The following is a 16379-nucleotide window of genomic DNA, read 5'->3' as shown; positions in this document are numbered from 1 at the left end:
TTACAGCTGAGGCTTAGAGCAGAAAAAAAAAAAAAGAAATGTTGTGAAAAAGAAATGCCATAGTCTATTTGTTCATTTGTTCGCTTATTTGTTTGTTTTAAGAAAAATATAAGTAAGAAGAATCAGAGAAAAAAGAAATTTAAACTAAAGATAAACAAATATATATATATTCTCACTGAAGGTGAAATCAGAAAATAAAGAGAAAGAGAAATGGTTGCTTTTCTAATTATGAATCAATTCACACCAAATCCTTCCTTAGGACAAAGAGGCTCAAGAGCTTCTCCTTTCTTTTTTGGTGTTTTTGACCTTTCCCTCAAACCAGCTGCCTTTCTTTTCTATGCAGGGTGTTCAGTCTGATTATCTTCAACATCCCATGCTTGGCCAGGGAATGAAGCCTCACTCACTCTTCCACTTAGGTGCTCATTAGACAAATGTTTTGGGAATGTGTTACACAAAGGGCCTGTGCCAGGCTGTGGGGCCGGTATTGAGCTGTTATTCACACAGATGCTATTTTTATCTCTGTCCTTGCTGTTAGCAAAGTTTAAGAGAGATAAGTGAAAAAATATTTAAAACTGGGTTATGTCCAAATATATTCTAAACCATAAACTAGATCTTCTGGGTCCCCTCCCCTTTTTTCTGTCTTTTAATATAAGCGGTGTTCATAGGAAACTTGATCTATTCTATCATCTGCTTCACTAATGAACACTAGGAGGCCAGTGAAGGATATAGATGCAGATATCAGGTCACCTGATTTTTCTGGTAGGGTTTATACTAATTTCAACATCCATCATCATCTTTCCATTAAGCCATTTATAAAATATTTCTATTTAGAAAGTCAACAATAAATCACTCTGCTAGACAAAAACATGTTTCTTTTTCCAGCGCCCATAAAATTAATCTTTAGTTAGCACCTAATTTGAAAGTGTTAAGCTTTCATGAAACTATTCCAATACAACTGCTAATTGATGAAAATTAAATATTGCTCTCATCAAATAAAAAAGGATTTAAACAATATACAAGATATCCTCTACTGTATACTTCTAAATGACAAGGAAATATTCCTTGGCAAAATACCTGATTGGGTAGGAAAGCTAGTTCCCAGGGAGATTTATTTCGCATTTACTAATAATCTAGCAGAGAATGACAATCATAGAGAATTTGGGTTGAAATAAAACCTCTTCTAGGGAGTCCAGCACACTCTCTTGCTCTAAAGGGGGATTTATTTTGGTGGTATCCCTTTGTTTATGAAAATGTAGGTATAACTAGTAAACCAATGAGTTTTCTTTAGTACGTATACCCCAAGGTAGAACAAAACTAATTGTATTATTTGTATTCTAAGCTATATGTAATTCTATGTTTCAGAGTTATTCCTTTACAACTGTTATAATAACTTGGAAAAATGTTGTTTCCTATTATTGAAATATTTCAGAACTTGTCAACTTGGACAGTCACTAGCTAGGGTTCATAAGGCAAAGCCCAGAGGTTTCATTAGAGCATGGAACAACTTAACATTTACTTTATATGTGAGTCAGTTGGTTAATTCCTATCAGCTTGCTAAAACAAAATCAATCATTTTGCAAAGAACTTTTCAAAAGTAGAAGGGAATTACTATCACCTTTTTCTATTACAGACAATATTACAGCATATATACTATGGATAGAGGCACGATCTCATGCAGAAAGGTTGCTGCATATACTGAATGTGTGAAACTGGACAGAGTTATACTCTGGTAATGCTCCTAACCATCACGGTACGGCCCTGAACATAAAAGTATCCATTGTGCTATTTGTTTAAAGAATGTATGAAATGGTCCAGTTAATTGTCTACCCCATCCTTGGATGAGGAAAACTAAACCTTCTAGTGACATTTCTAACCAGGTAAAACTGTTTTAAACTATTTGAGTTCTTACTAAAATTATTAGTGAAATAGCTCTGGAGATCATGGACATATTTTGTTCTCTAGTGCTTTTAAAATGTTTATGGTTTTCTCCATGATGATTAAAATTGCATACTCCTGTAAGTATTAAATTTTTTGATCATCAAATACTATTTTTTCTAGTGTCCAAGAAAAAAAAGTATTTCTCAAGACTTTAGGCAACAAGTAGAATAAAGATGAGGCAGCTGGTCAATCTGGGTTAAAAGAGCTCTGACTAGTGAGTTTCAGCTTTATTGGTACTTTATAAGGAATCAAGGAGCCCCAGATATACTGGAGCCTTGTCCCTATTCTTACTCTGGAGGCACTGGTTCCACTGATCTGTTTGTACCTTGGGCAGTAGGACTTTCCAAGATTTGCAGTGGGCCGTTTTAACATGCATCCAAAGCTGAGATCTACTGAGGTTTAAAAACACTCTTTGTGAGATCACAGGTCCATTGTTTCCCTGTGAAGTCATAGTACCCTCTAAAAGGCAAAAGATAATTTCGAAAAACATCTACAAAGTGAGACATTGAGGTTAAAAAAAGTTAGGCCAGGTATAAATAATACGTTTTTAAACTCTGCTTTTACTAATTAATCCTGAATTCACAGCAAGATTGATTAAGTGGGGATTGAGCAGTGCTATCCCAGAGGACAATTAAGTGCCTGTTCACATGCAGGCAGACAAGGTTGGCCCTCTTCTTCATGCTGTTCTTACCTGTGTTCATGGGGGATCATGGAATTCCAAGGCTGGCACTTGATGCCACTCTTAGTGATGGATACTGTCCCCTTATAGCTGCCTCCTTTACCAATGATGCAGTTTCTAATATAGTCTATTGAATAATATAGAGAAAAATGTTAGAACTATGTGAAACACATGCTGTACTTACTAGAGAAGAAAATAAGAACCCACTTAAGTCTGTAAGTCATTAACTCATGTAAACAGTTTCCAATAACATTGAAATTTCTGGCTTAAAACTTCTCCTAGTATTTTTAACATAACATATTTCAGAATAATACAAAACAAACACATCAAATAGACATAAATTTTTATTTTAAATATATGATACAATCTAACTTCAGATTATTCTTCATCCTTAATTTGGATTAAGTTACGTGTTCATCTGGGTAAGCCATGGTGACTTTATTGAATAAATAAACCTAAGAAAATATTAAAAACAAAACTTAAGTAACTTTCAAAAGCTATTTTAAACTATGAAATAAAAAACAAGACTGATTTGTCTTATCTGGCTCAGTTAAATTGTGTGGGTTTGTTTTGTCTTTTGTTCTTTTATTCTGTGTGTGTGTGTGTGTGTGTGTGTGTGTCTCTGTCTCTCTCTGCCTCTCTGTTTATGTATCTCTGTCTGTGTGTCTGTCCCTTTCTGTCTCCGTATCTCTTTGTGTGTGTGTGTGTGTGTGTATGTGTGTGTGTGTGAGTATGTGTGTGTGTGTATATGTACAGAATAACTACATTGGATTAATTATTATTCCCCATATTTTTACTAACAGTTCAGTTTCTAAAGTAGCTGAATTCTAAACATGGGAATATTAGTTATCAGACAATAGGATATGCAGCTAGCCAATAGAGGAAGACTGAATAAAAAAGGACTCATGCTTGATCACTAATCAAACTTCAGATGTATGTGATTGTTGAAATATGTAAAATTGTTCTATTTTCTACTATTACCTTCTATTTAAACATCCATGCAATTGACATAAATATGTCTATATTTGGCATCTAATTCTAATTCAATGGACACAACAGGTTCTTGTAAGTAAACATCTAAGAAAGAATTATTGTCATAAGTTCAATTCATAATTGCTATATCATGTGGTGAAATATTTAATTTGTAAAATGCATATTTAGTATACTATAATTATCCCATTACTATGTTTTTGCTCTTAAACTATGTAAATACTTCATATACCGAATCATTCATATACAATATAACACGTAATTGAGAAATCAACAAACAATCTCAATTCCTCATTCAAACAAGGTTTCAAGCATGTTTATGTGAATTTAACTTATTTTCCCCAAATCTCCATGCTTTCTTATCAACTACCATTATGACATGAGCTACACCAAGTCATTATAACTTAAAATACTATCTTAATCCTACAGTTTGCTACACTATAAGGTACCCTGATTAAGTAGCCTAAATGACATGTTATAATATGAAGAACATGCAGAAAAAAGCAAGCTGGTGAGGGGAAGGATCTAACTTGAGGGAAGGCCAGGAAGCACAGCACTGGTCTAAGTCGTGCACGGACTGTCATTATATTGTCAGGGCTCCACTTGCCTCAATCTTAACCAGTGACTGACTGGGGCACAAATCAGAATCTGACGAAAACATCCACAGAGAAGACCTGTGTGGCAAGGTGTGGCAAGTACACTTTATCCTTCATTTTTTTATGAAATGCTTAAGAAGAAAGCGGTTACCTTTGTTTTCATAGAGGTCAAATTCATGACCAAACCCTTTTTTTACTCCACTTGACATGCTATTGAAAGGATACCAGTAGCATCGTTTTCTTGACTTATCAAAAACAAAGGCCCTGAAAAAGACAGCTGAATGAAAAGAAGGAATACAACAATTTAACAATTTTTTTAATGAACACATGGTTTACCAAGGAAGACATAGAGAATGTGGCATTATTACATATGAAAATACAGTGGTGTGTGTGTGTGTGTGTGTGTGTGTGTGTATGTGTGTTTCCTATTTTGAAGGAACAAAGAAGAAAAACAAAGCAAAGGTTTTGTAGGTACAGATTAGAAAACCAGATCAATACTCTGTGGAAAGTTTTGACATTAATCTCAATGATTTATAAAAAATAAAGGTTTCAACAGGTAAATTATTATATACAACAACCACCTAGATTATTTCTTAAGGCTTTTATTATTTTTTATAAACGTTCCAGTTAGTTGGAAGTTTTGTTTGCATTTATATGCAAATGATTTATTTGAGATATCTTCCAAAGTTTTTAAGTATTCAAATATATTCTAAAATGACATATCTTCTTGGCCTGGTGGTGTGGCCCTGTAATTTCCACTATGGGGATGCTGAGATTAGAGGAATGTATTCGAGGCCTGTGTAGGTTATAGAATAAGTTCAAGGCAGACATGAACAACTTTGCAAGGGACTTGTTTTGCCTCAAAACAAGATGCAAAATGGCTAGGAATATGAGACAATGGGAGAGATTTACTAGCCTGGATAAGGACTTAGATCCTACCCTCAGATTTTCAAATGAAATAACGGAAATGGTATTCCTTAATATGCATTCAGACAAGTACCCAGGCTCCAGACACAGATAGCTCTGTGGTGCTCTTACTCTTGACCAGAGAAGCTTCTTAGTGAAGTAGGCAGTTGTTCATGCACAGATGCAAAAAGATAGAGAATAAAGAACTGCAAAAAACCACCTCCCTCACCTCAAGGCTCAAGAAACATCATAGGAAAGGGGGGAAGCGTAAGAGCTGAAAGCTGAGAAGGAGGAATGTGAAATGCTGACCCTGGACACAACCTGGTTTGTCCACACAGGAATTCACAGCAGCTCCTGCTCATGCCTACACAAGACCAAGCCAGTTGACAAGTCCTGCATAGAAGGATAACAGGCTCCTGATGATGTACCCTTACCTGAGGAGCCATGGCCAGTTGATGGCTGATAAAGCAGAAAGGTTCATTTTCCTTCAGGAGTGTGGTCACTGGTAGATTGACCATGCCTCCAGGGACGTTCCAAAGCCATGAACCACTAACTGACCTCAATGGTTACTTTTTTTAATAAAATGAATTTGGCAGGATGATGCCTGGGGACCCTGAGAAGAGTTGGAAGTGCTGAAGCTGAATATGACCAAGATATATAGTAAAGATATAAGAAATGCTCACGAAAAAATGTATTACGCAAATCATCACCCCCAGAGAGTGAAAGAGATAAGAAAGAAAAATCTGAAATGAAATGCTTGGAAACTGTCACATATGATAGATTCCCTTTTTTGTAAGTTATAGAATGTGAAAGTTACTAAAGAGAATGGGAATCCAATATGAGGATACATTCCCTAAGTCAATGTTCCATAAGTAAGTTTATCTGAATATACATTTTATTTCAAAAACTATTATCACTAAAGAATATGCTTTTACTATATGTTCTTATGGAAGATGTCAACATGTGTTGTCCCCACCAGTCCTGTAGCTAATGTACTTACTTTTAGTAAGCTAAAATATTCACCAAAACAAACTGATAAATGCCCCCAAAGTACTTCATTCTTTTTAAAAGTAATTTCAACCACAAAAGTGGGTCCAATTTCCAGTCTATGGAACTTTTACTTTCCTTGCATTATAAGAGCATAGCTTTCAAAATTATTTACACTTCCATGTAGAGTGTGTGGGACCATCACATTCAGTTTTTCTCTATGTTTACCTTAGCCTAAATTTTAAGCTCAGCATTAAAAATCCACAATGAGCTGTACTTTTTCTATTGCTTTTTCTTTCCCCTTCAGCCCAGAGGAGGAAAGTCTCAACTTCAACCCAGTTGCCAACAGAACCTCTCCGTAAGTTTACACAGCTCAAACACTGATTGAGAGTAATCTTTGCTGCTTTATTTTCGCCAATCTCAAGGCTTTTACGCAAAAGTCAGAATGAAACACAATTATCCTAGGGATAAGCTTACAAATCCAATTCCCACTACTGCTGCCAGGAAATGTCTTCCTGAGAGGGGCAGTTTGGATTTAAAAATAGAAAAGAGATAGTCTTTCTTCTGCCTTAGCCTGTTGAAGACCTTCTGTGACCATGTCCTTCCCTACAGACCCATAATCCTCATTTCTTTGAGACAGGGAAGGCTATATGGGAATCTCTCTCCATGAAATCACTAAGCTCTATATTCTCGTAAAAAGGCACTATGAAAGTAGAATAAGCAAAAATCGAATATTGATAAAATTCTTACAAAAAGCTCATTTTTTTAATACTATGAATAAAATCCAGGGCCTCACGAATTCTAAGAAAGCACCCAACACTGAGTTATGTCTCAGGCACATAATCTTTTGTTACGACTGCATTTATTATCACAACAGTATGTGTAAGAGTATGTGCACTGATATCTCTGCAGGCCAGAAGAGGACACTAGATACTCCAGGTGGTAGTGAGAACCCTGATGTGGAATGATGTGGGAACCAAATCATTTCTCTGCAAAAGCATCAAGTGCTCTTAACCATCAAACCGGCTCTCCAGAACCCAGCTATACAATGTTATTTTTAAGGGACAAAAGAAAATAGAAAACAAACCAAGAATAAATATGTTTTTGAAGGATGGTGTGTGTGTGTGTGTGTGTGTAGCTTTGTAGCCCAGGCTAGTCTTGAACTCATACTTATTTGCTTCCTGTGTTTGGTATTATAGGTACACCACCATACCTTGTTCAGGAGACACATGTTCTTATGGCTATTTAGAAGAATACTAGGATGAAATTTTCACCTTGCTATTTCAAACTTGAAAGCTTTCTTCTCAGAGACCAATGGCAAGGTAATAAGGCGAGCTCTCAAATAATAAGAACTCTACTTCCTGAAGTCACTGGACTCTCTCAATGGCTCTATCACTTCCCAGCAAATCTTTCCCATCACTGTGCCCTAACTTCTTTGAAGCAGTCTCTGCTGCTGACACCAGTCACTCTAGGTTTTTATATAATTCTCTCAACACCTTTTATTGAAATCCCTTCAGAGATGATGTAAGTTGCAGTAGCTTTTGGCTGCTGCCCAGTTCCTACCCAGAAAATACTTGCACTGCTCTGCTACAGAAGAAAAAAAGAGACACAATATTTTAGAATAGTAATAATAATAAAGAAGATGAAAGTCAATCCCATTTGATTTTACTTCAATGTTAATTATTTGAAATTCACAGCCAAAGCAACTGTGTACTTTGGAAGACAGTTCTCAGAGCCTGCCATACTCATTCAATGCTTACATCAGCTAAGAGTTCTGTCTCTGTGCTAATGAGTTAAAGCTAGACTATTCTAAAGGACTGATTGTGTGGACTACCAAAAAGGAAGCGAAAATATGACTATTTCATTCTTACTTAATTTGAAAATTAGTCACTAAACACAATGAAGTGACTTACTTGCAAGTGAATGGGAATCCCCTGTTTCTGATACACCTGTTGGCACACTCATCCGCAGAGTTCACTTTTTTGGTTTTAATCTTCAGTAATGGGTCTTCCTTGGTAAGAGTAGTTTTTGCTGACTTTTTGAATTCATGAAGTGTATTTCTTCTTTTCTTCTGTCCTTCTATCAATACAAAAATTAAAGAATTCAATGTGAAAGAAATGTTTTTAATGATTACAGAGGAGAAAAGTCCTTAAGGAACGTCTCCCAGATGATGATTTTATAGGACAACACAGTATGCCTCTGGGGGGTAGGGTAGGCATGGGCAAGGATGTATGAGAGCAAGAGAGATGAGCATTACAATTATGTCAAGACAGAGACTTGCTATGTAAATTCATTAATCTATGTCTTTTCAAATGAAGGATGTATTGAAAAATTAGGACAAGATTTGCCCCCAAAGAATAAATAACCCTAAAGAATAACTATTTTAAAATTAGGGCAAGGCTCCCCCTGAAGAAATGATGTTCTCAAGTCAACATAGAATCAAGAATCAGTGCCAGAAGCATAGCATGCTATGCTTTGTAATTAAACTATTCTTTCCCCCACAGTGGTTTCTTATGTAAGCTACAGTGTTAACTAGGTAACTCTATCCAAAGACAAGTGAGAAACATCACTAAAAGCTCTTCACTGAACAAATTCTTTTGGCTTGTTCTTTAAATGTATCATACTGTACATATTTTAGTCCCTCTTATTTTTGTACAAAAATGTATTCAGTGTTCGGGGCGCTATTTCTCAATTTCATGAAAGTGTTTGTGTTGAGATCAGTCCAAACATTGTAAATCAAATGTATGTAAAGCCTTATCCTTTAATGTAGCGATATCATTTTTCTTCATGAATGGACAAGACCCCTAGATAGCATGAAACTTACTAAAAAACCAAAATACAGAAGAAAAAGCCTAAGGATTTTAAATGTGTGCATAATTTAAAAGTAATAAGAACATGCTCCTTTATTCTCAGTTTCCAAAACGGTACCCTAATCTAATACTAATCAAAATCTAATACTAATCAAAATCTAATACTAATCAAATGACTAACGATCAATTGTCTATTAGACTGCAACTATTGTGTAACAAGCATGGAGTCACGCACATCTAGTGACTAGTTTGTATAGTGACCCTTATCACAATGGCAGTTTAATACATTCGTTTGCGACTGGAGGTAGCCAAAAACATATGGAGAAATTAATTAGCCACTCCAAAGAGTTTAGGTTAGAAAGGCAGCGACCCAGCTTTGGGGCTAGCACTCGGCACCACATGCGATGTCATCTTTTATCTAAGAATTGCTAAGAATGTATGTGGAAATGTGATTTATAAACATTTCCTGAAGATTTGCTTCAGAGCTATCAGTTGAAAAGAAGCTTGGATGCCACAGCAGGAAATGCATTCCTGGTCCTTCAATGTGGTGAAATGTGTCAAGAAAGGAGAAGAAAGCTCTCTGTGCAGAAAAGTGAGAAATATGGCTACCAGAGTGAAGTGCGTACCAAGGATGGCATCATACTTTGTTTGCCAGCAATCACGGTCTCCATTAGTTTACTAAGCATGCAGATGCTGCTTGTCAATGCCTATCCTAACCTGAAGTCCACAGTAAAGAAGAGGAAACACCCAGTTCTCTAAATTCTTAATTCTTTACCAAACTCCAGAACACAGTCTCCAAAAGTTTGGTACTAATCCCTATAGCGATGCTTTCCTTGGCCCATAAGATACAACTGTTACAATGTAAGAGATTATGTTTAAAAAACAAACTTGATATATAAATTCAGCCAACTAATCTATGTTATTTATGTTATTTAATCTTATTCAATGTTGTTAATAGTTCTTAATATGTCATTAATGAGTCCAAATTGTTGCATAACATTAAAAGTCAGCTGAAGATGGCATTTTTACTGACTTGCCAAATGACTGTTTAATTACATGAAATTTCAAGATATAAATTGCTCAACTTATAAAAGAAAAGTTGAATTAAGGAGGAGTTACTTGAACTATAATCTTAAGAAAATATTGAAAATGCAATTAGTAATTGAAATAAAGTGTTTCTTTCTTTGCTGATGTAACTGTTACTCTTACAAAAAAGGAAGGCATGGTATTTTGAAGATTGTCATTTCTGACACAGAATCTTGTTAAAGAAGGATATAAATTTCTGTCATGAGTTTCTCTTTCTGTGACTTTATCTCACTATTTCCTTGTCACTCATATATTTCACAGTATGAATATCATTTAATTTCTTATAAATTTAAATATTTTCTGTGATAGGAGTATACATTGAGAAAAGTCTATTTTAAAAACAACTTTATCCAAAATTGATCATATATATGTATGGTCAATTTATACTAGTGTATATATATTTTATATATACACTAATTATATATATGTACACTAATTATATATTAGTGTACATATATATATACTAACACATACACATGTTTATAGATTGTATATATATATATATATATGCATATTGCATAGGCCCACTATTGTATATATAAAATATAGGTATATAAATAATCTATACATACATACATGTGTATAAATATATAATACACACACATATATGTACATATGTATATATATGCATATATGTACACACACATATATATATGTGTATATATACATATACATATACATATACATATACATATATATATATGAATTCTGCCAGCTAAGAATATGGATTTGGTCTTATCTACAATGTGTTTTTATATATGTCTAAGTGTAAAATAAAAGCATAAAAATAATTTCAAAATTACTAATGATAATCATTAAGTTCCTAAGGCATCTAAGTAATTATCATTCAAAACAGAGCCTCCAGTCAAAGTCATAAAAAGGGGTGTGAAGACTGTTCTGTAGGAAGGAGGCCTCTGCAGTTACTGGCTCTGATTAGTTTCACAGATCCTCAGTTGTCCTATTGAAATGTGTTAATGTATGGTTTTGCCTCATAAAACAAGCTACTCTTGCTCGCTAGTAAGTGTTCCATGACTAAAGATCAAAAAACATTCAGAAAAATAAATAAATCCCTAATCTCCCTTTATTACATAGTAAGTAGAAATGCCAGCACTTCAGTGCTAATATGGACCAATCACAACCAGATACTAAGAATCCCTCCACACTGAGAAATGTGAGCTTCCCCCTTATAACTCAGTCCCGTATACTACATCAGTAACTAATGACTCAAAAATATAATGTTCAAAGTGCCTATGCATCATTTAATTCATGTATCTATAAAACTAATTACTTCTCCAATAAGAGAAAAAAGTCAAAATCGAAGTCATTCAAAATTAGCATCTGAAAAAGAGATTTCTTTGCTGAAAATAGATTTCACTGTCTCTTCAGCCAGTATCAACTGATGCTTGTTTTACTGCAAACAATTAAAAACTTAAGCTTAATTTGCAGGGATAAAATCAGAAATATGTTTGGGTCAGATTTGTGTCTACTAGTTTTTAAAGTGTTTGTTAGTTCAAGTTTATAAACAAGAATATTAAAATAAAATCAAAGGGTAACAAAGCACTGAGAATTTGTCTAGCTTTTCCCATATTTTAAATTATGCTTCTTTCTCTTCTCTCAGCTTAGGAAAATATTCTGGAAGATATGTTTTTTGAAGAACCTGAAGTCTCTATTTTAGAACTGAGACCATCAGGATCCTGGTGAAAAGTTATAAACAGAAAACAGGGTCAAGCATATCAAGGTGGTTGAAGAAAGACACGTTTCTCCCACTGATCCCTGGGCCTCACACTCACTTCTCTCAGTACCTCATATATTTTCTTCTGTGGGGAAGAACCATGGACTTCAAAGGAAAGTCATGCAAAGCAAGGATTTGCACAGTGTGGAAAGAGCAGGAATCTGGCTCCCTATAACTGAAAAACTACCCACATGATTAGTGATTAACAGTTTGAACGGGCAGGATGTTGAGATGAAAGTCTACAAGTAATTGATGGGAAGAGGCAATGGTTTGTGACTGGAGATCTTTAACTCCTAGAGACAAGGATCCCTAAAAGATGCTCCAGTTTCCACTGTTATTATCTAGGATTCAGACTTTGACAGTAATGCACGCCCCCTTTTGGGAGAAGCTAACGTCACGGTAAATGAAGACAGTCAGATGGAGGTGACTGGCAGATTTAGATCAAGTACTGGTAGCTAAGAAGCAACACACTGTCTCTCTCTAGGAGATATGTAGAATAAAGTAATCACGGTGAGTTTGAAGTCCCCCTTTTCTATTTCCTTTTCTGGAATTCCTTATTGTAGATGCCCCATCCTGTTCTCTGTCTCCTCTCACTTCTGCCTGCAACTCTCTTACACACAGCAAGGAAAGCAAGCACACTGAAGTGGAACTATTAGTGTCCTGCTTCTGTAAAAATAGTCAGCTGCTGCCTCTAATACTCACTACTGAGGCCACTTGGTTTAGCATGGCATTCAGTGCTACCGTTTTCTCCCACAGTATATTTCTAACCACAGAATCTACTCCCGCTAGGGACAAAGTACACCAGTCCTAAAAATGACCTTCACTTGCTATCTTTAGATCTTCTTCGGGCATCTTTGGCACTTTTTTATATCTGCATTTCAGGCAACTTACAATCTCCTGACTAGGGTGCCATTCATGCTGTGACTCATCTTCTCACACTTGACTGGGGTACCACACACCTCTTACCCCCTGGCTTGAACACTAAACTAATAAGCTCTCAAATACGCTATAATGACATTTTCTAACACTGAAATTTTGTTTTGCTTTGCTGTTTAATAATGTTGGTTACTTATTATCACTTAGCCAAATGAATTTCTTCAAAAGTATGCTTAAGATGACCACAGTATGCTGGCTTCGGTATAAGGGAAAATTTACATATTTCACTCACTTAGAATTTAGAACTTTCAATTCAGTTCCTTAATTAACTGAATGAATTCAATGCAGTACCAAAGATAAAATTAAGATGTTCAAACCTCAATTTTCCTGTGTCAAATTAATTAAAAAATGTAGGTCCTATCAGGACTAGGAAATTTTACTTTACAGTTTATCCCTTAGCACTATACAGGTAGTCATTTAGGTAGCACAGCAGGTAGTCATTTAATGTTTAATTTTCTTTAGCAGAGTATTCAACATTTTTTAGAGTATTTAGTGTGAGTGAACAAAAAATAATACTATGTAGTAGATCAACTATCAAAACTGCTTGGAATATTCACATCAAATATTTCTCAAAAAACTTAATGCATTTACATAATGCCTTCTATTCATGACTGCCTGTCAGCATAATAGAACAGTCTTTTACTTTATGAAGAGTAGCCATGCAAGTAACAACAACAAACTAACTGTTCACTATTAAACAAGAATTCAAACAACAAAAACTTATTACATATTCTAAGAAAGCTACTGGTCTCCTTTATGGAAGTTATTTAAAACATGGAAAGTGTTAAAACAAGGTTGCAAACACAGCAAATGTGGCCCTTCTTTTAATGACAATTTTAGCATTATCCATTTCAGAAATTATTCATAACATATATCTGTAATTCCCAGTGGGCCTCCCCTAGCCTGCCAGCATACTCTCAGGCCACTCTCTCTACACTCAGGAAACACAGTCATTTCAACATTAGCCAAAGTGAAATATAATTACAAATGTATATCTCCTGCCAAAACTGTGTAACGCACGCCAAAAAACAAATAGACATTGTCTATGGTCGATCTACTGTTTGGGTTTTCCAAACTGAAATCTTACATTAGCTCAGCTCAGTTCAGGTAACGATACTTCAAGGGAATAGCATTTTAATCTTTAAAAATGGAAACCAGCAAACTGGACCAAGATTAAAACTTAGACTAACACCCGTAAATTAGCCATGTCTTAAAGATCAACCTTAATATGACACATCTTTAAGTTCTTTTCCACTTGTTCAAGAATCTTTGCCTACACAGTTTCAAAGGACCCTTTCCCAAGTGTCTTTTTTTCCACAAGGAATCACTTCCTAGTGCAGAAAAAAAAATGTGGGTTCCATATTTTTTATTAGCACTAGCTACTTCTTGTGTTGCATCATATACTAGATCAGAGGTGTGATAAATGTCATAGTTAACTTATCTCAAATTACGAAGCTGTTTCTTTGTTTTCTTGGTTTTAAAAGGTCACCTTTCTGCTAGCTGTGCATTTATTACAGTCTTTATTTCCCTGTGCCCACCCTAAGATTCACTGCCTTCTCTGGCGACAACCCAGCCCAGCCACTACAATAATAACACAACTGAATACAGATGTTTCCACTACTGTTGATAAATAAGAGATAACTTCCTATATCAGCAGAAAAGATCCCAAAATGCCCAGGATATATGAACAAGTCCAAGAGTCTCCTCCTGAATCTGCACATCAGAAGAAGACAGAGGGACAATTCTGCTGCATCAACCCAAGTCACAAACGTGTTCCTCCCTGCACTGCAGCATCCACAGCGATCATCCCTACACCCCCACCTTCATCCCCAGAAGGGGAGCTTGGAAGGGAAAGCTTTCTGTTTCATTTTTATAACATACATATACTCAGAGCTTAATCTGCCTCCTCCAAATGAAGACCTGCATAATGTCAGAATTTGAACCTGAAGATTGACTGGACGGACACTTCCAGGAAATTCTCCTTTGGGGAAATCCTGACTCTCTAGTTAGATTGACCATTACTCTCCTCTCTTCAATTCAGAATCTGCCTTCGTTTTTAAACTTGGTCAAATCAGCAAAGTTCCAACCAGTGTTAGCACTTCTTTTCTATCCCATAATTTTGGACTGTTTGGCTAAATGAGATGGGGCCTGGTGGGGGGTGGGAGTATCACTGAGAGATTTTAATTATTTTAAATGTTTTTCAAACAGAAAAGGAATGTCAAAAGAAGGCATAATAAGAGGTTTGGAAGCCCCACACTACACATGGAATTAAGAAAGGAGGCTGGAAATAGGGCTTCTTGGAAGGAAAGGGCAAGGTCAGAAGGAGACTTAAAGCAACCATAATCTCCATGAAGCAGAAGTAAACTTACCTGCATAGGGGATGGCGACAGGAAGCAGGAGGAGGTGCAGTAGGACATGCTGCAGCAACAGGACCGGCAGAAGTTTGGTCCCCCACATCATGCTTGCAGTTCGAGCAGACTGATCCCTCTGCAGGAGATGCCGGGCTGAAAGAATCCTGTTGCAAGCCGGTCGGTTCTGAGCTGCTTTTATTGCGATGAGCTAAGTTTGTTGTGTGATTAACTGGAAAGATCTAGGTCTGAACTCCCTCTTACGGTAAGAAACTGTTTAACAACAGCCCTTTACTCTCTTCCAGCCCCTTCCTTTCCTCAACCCCGGCCGCCGAGGAGGAACCGGGCCCCGGCTCCCCCCTCCACACACTCCCCCCTCCCAGAAAGAAACTTACAAAGCAAAGGTCACCTGGCCCGAGGCCAGCTGCAATTTGGAAGCCTGAGCTCCAGATCCCTGTGGCTCCTATCCGAGTAGGGAAGGGAGGAGCAAGGCTCAGCCCAATCGCTAAGTCAAGGCACAGGCAGAACACCAATTCGCCCCGTTTGAACAGGAAAATGCATGTGTTTACATATCTATCTGGGAAAAGAGGAAGGGGAAGCAGCATAAGAAGAGAGCAGAGCAGCTCTTCTGCCAAATAAGCCCCAGCTCCTAGCCTGCGATCTTGCAGTGCTGGAGAGATTCAGGGACGAACGCTGACCCCGGTTTCCCAGGGGTTTTAAAGACAGTAAGAGCTGAGAAAGGGAGTCAGAGGTGTCAGAGCCCAGGTAGAAAGAGGGCAGGTAAGAAAAGGGTGTGGCCTTGACGGATGAGAAGAAATAGCAACAGAAACAAAGCACCCAGGTTTTCAGGCCAGAAAATTGCCCTGTCCAGTAGGCTTAGGACTGGCAGCTTTCCTCAGAAGAGCTACCCCGAACCACCGCAAAAGGATCTCAAATACATGTTTCAAATGTCTGTTTTCTGATGTATCTGTTGATAATTTCTCTTAAACCATCTAAGGGATAGACATGCATATCCCTTACAAGTAAATAGATACTGGTCTTTCTGACTTTGTACACAGTTACATATGTTCACATGTAACCATGTATGCAATAAAACTGTCACTTGAGACCCATTGGGCTATTTTAATTCCTAAATGACGTCTTAACCTCTTTTCTCCTACACACACCCACAGCATCACACATTCTACAGGAAGTGGGGGGGGGGGGGAGGAAGGGCGCTCTGATCCCTGAGTATCACGTTTTGGTGAGATCATTGGCCAGACTTCTCCTTTTATTACAACACCAGGAGTGTGCTCTGATGTGTCAGAGGACAGAGTACTGTGTTTCTAATGGATTTTGAGGAATAGTTGGCTCTGTGTATTTCTGAGATGG

The 16379-nt window shown here is 36.7% G+C and overlaps 1 protein-coding gene across 5 annotated transcripts in view; it reads right to left on the bottom strand.

The window, feature by feature from the left end:
* Hgf (hepatocyte growth factor) overlaps positions 1–15553 on the bottom strand; it is a 72124-nt gene extending 56571 nt beyond the window's left edge. Inside the window, exons 1-5 of one of the 5 annotated variants that reach the window (XM_028776046.1) lie at positions 15404–15553; positions 15030–15175; positions 8010–8175; positions 4355–4467; positions 2630–2744 (exon numbers count right to left, since the gene is read on the bottom strand). In XM_028776046.1, the coding sequence (XP_028631879.1) occupies positions 2630–2744; positions 4355–4467; positions 8010–8175; positions 15030–15120 (485 nt within the window). In that variant the 5' untranslated portion in view covers positions 15121–15175; positions 15404–15553. Of the gene's footprint in view, positions 1–2629; positions 2745–4354; positions 4481–8009; positions 8176–15029; positions 15263–15403 lie in introns of those variants that run through there. The other 4 variants (XM_028776045.1, XM_028776044.1, XM_028776047.1 and 1 more) reach the window with 4 other exon arrangements.
* Positions 15554–16379: the final 826 nt, after the last annotated feature.

Source organism: Grammomys surdaster, unplaced genomic scaffold, assembly GCF_004785775.1.
Source record: "Grammomys surdaster isolate TR1022 unplaced genomic scaffold, NIH_TR_1.0 264, whole genome shotgun sequence".
NCBI lineage: Eukaryota > Metazoa > Chordata > Mammalia > Rodentia > Muridae > Grammomys > Grammomys surdaster.
This window is presented reverse-complemented; position numbering and strand designations above follow the sequence as displayed.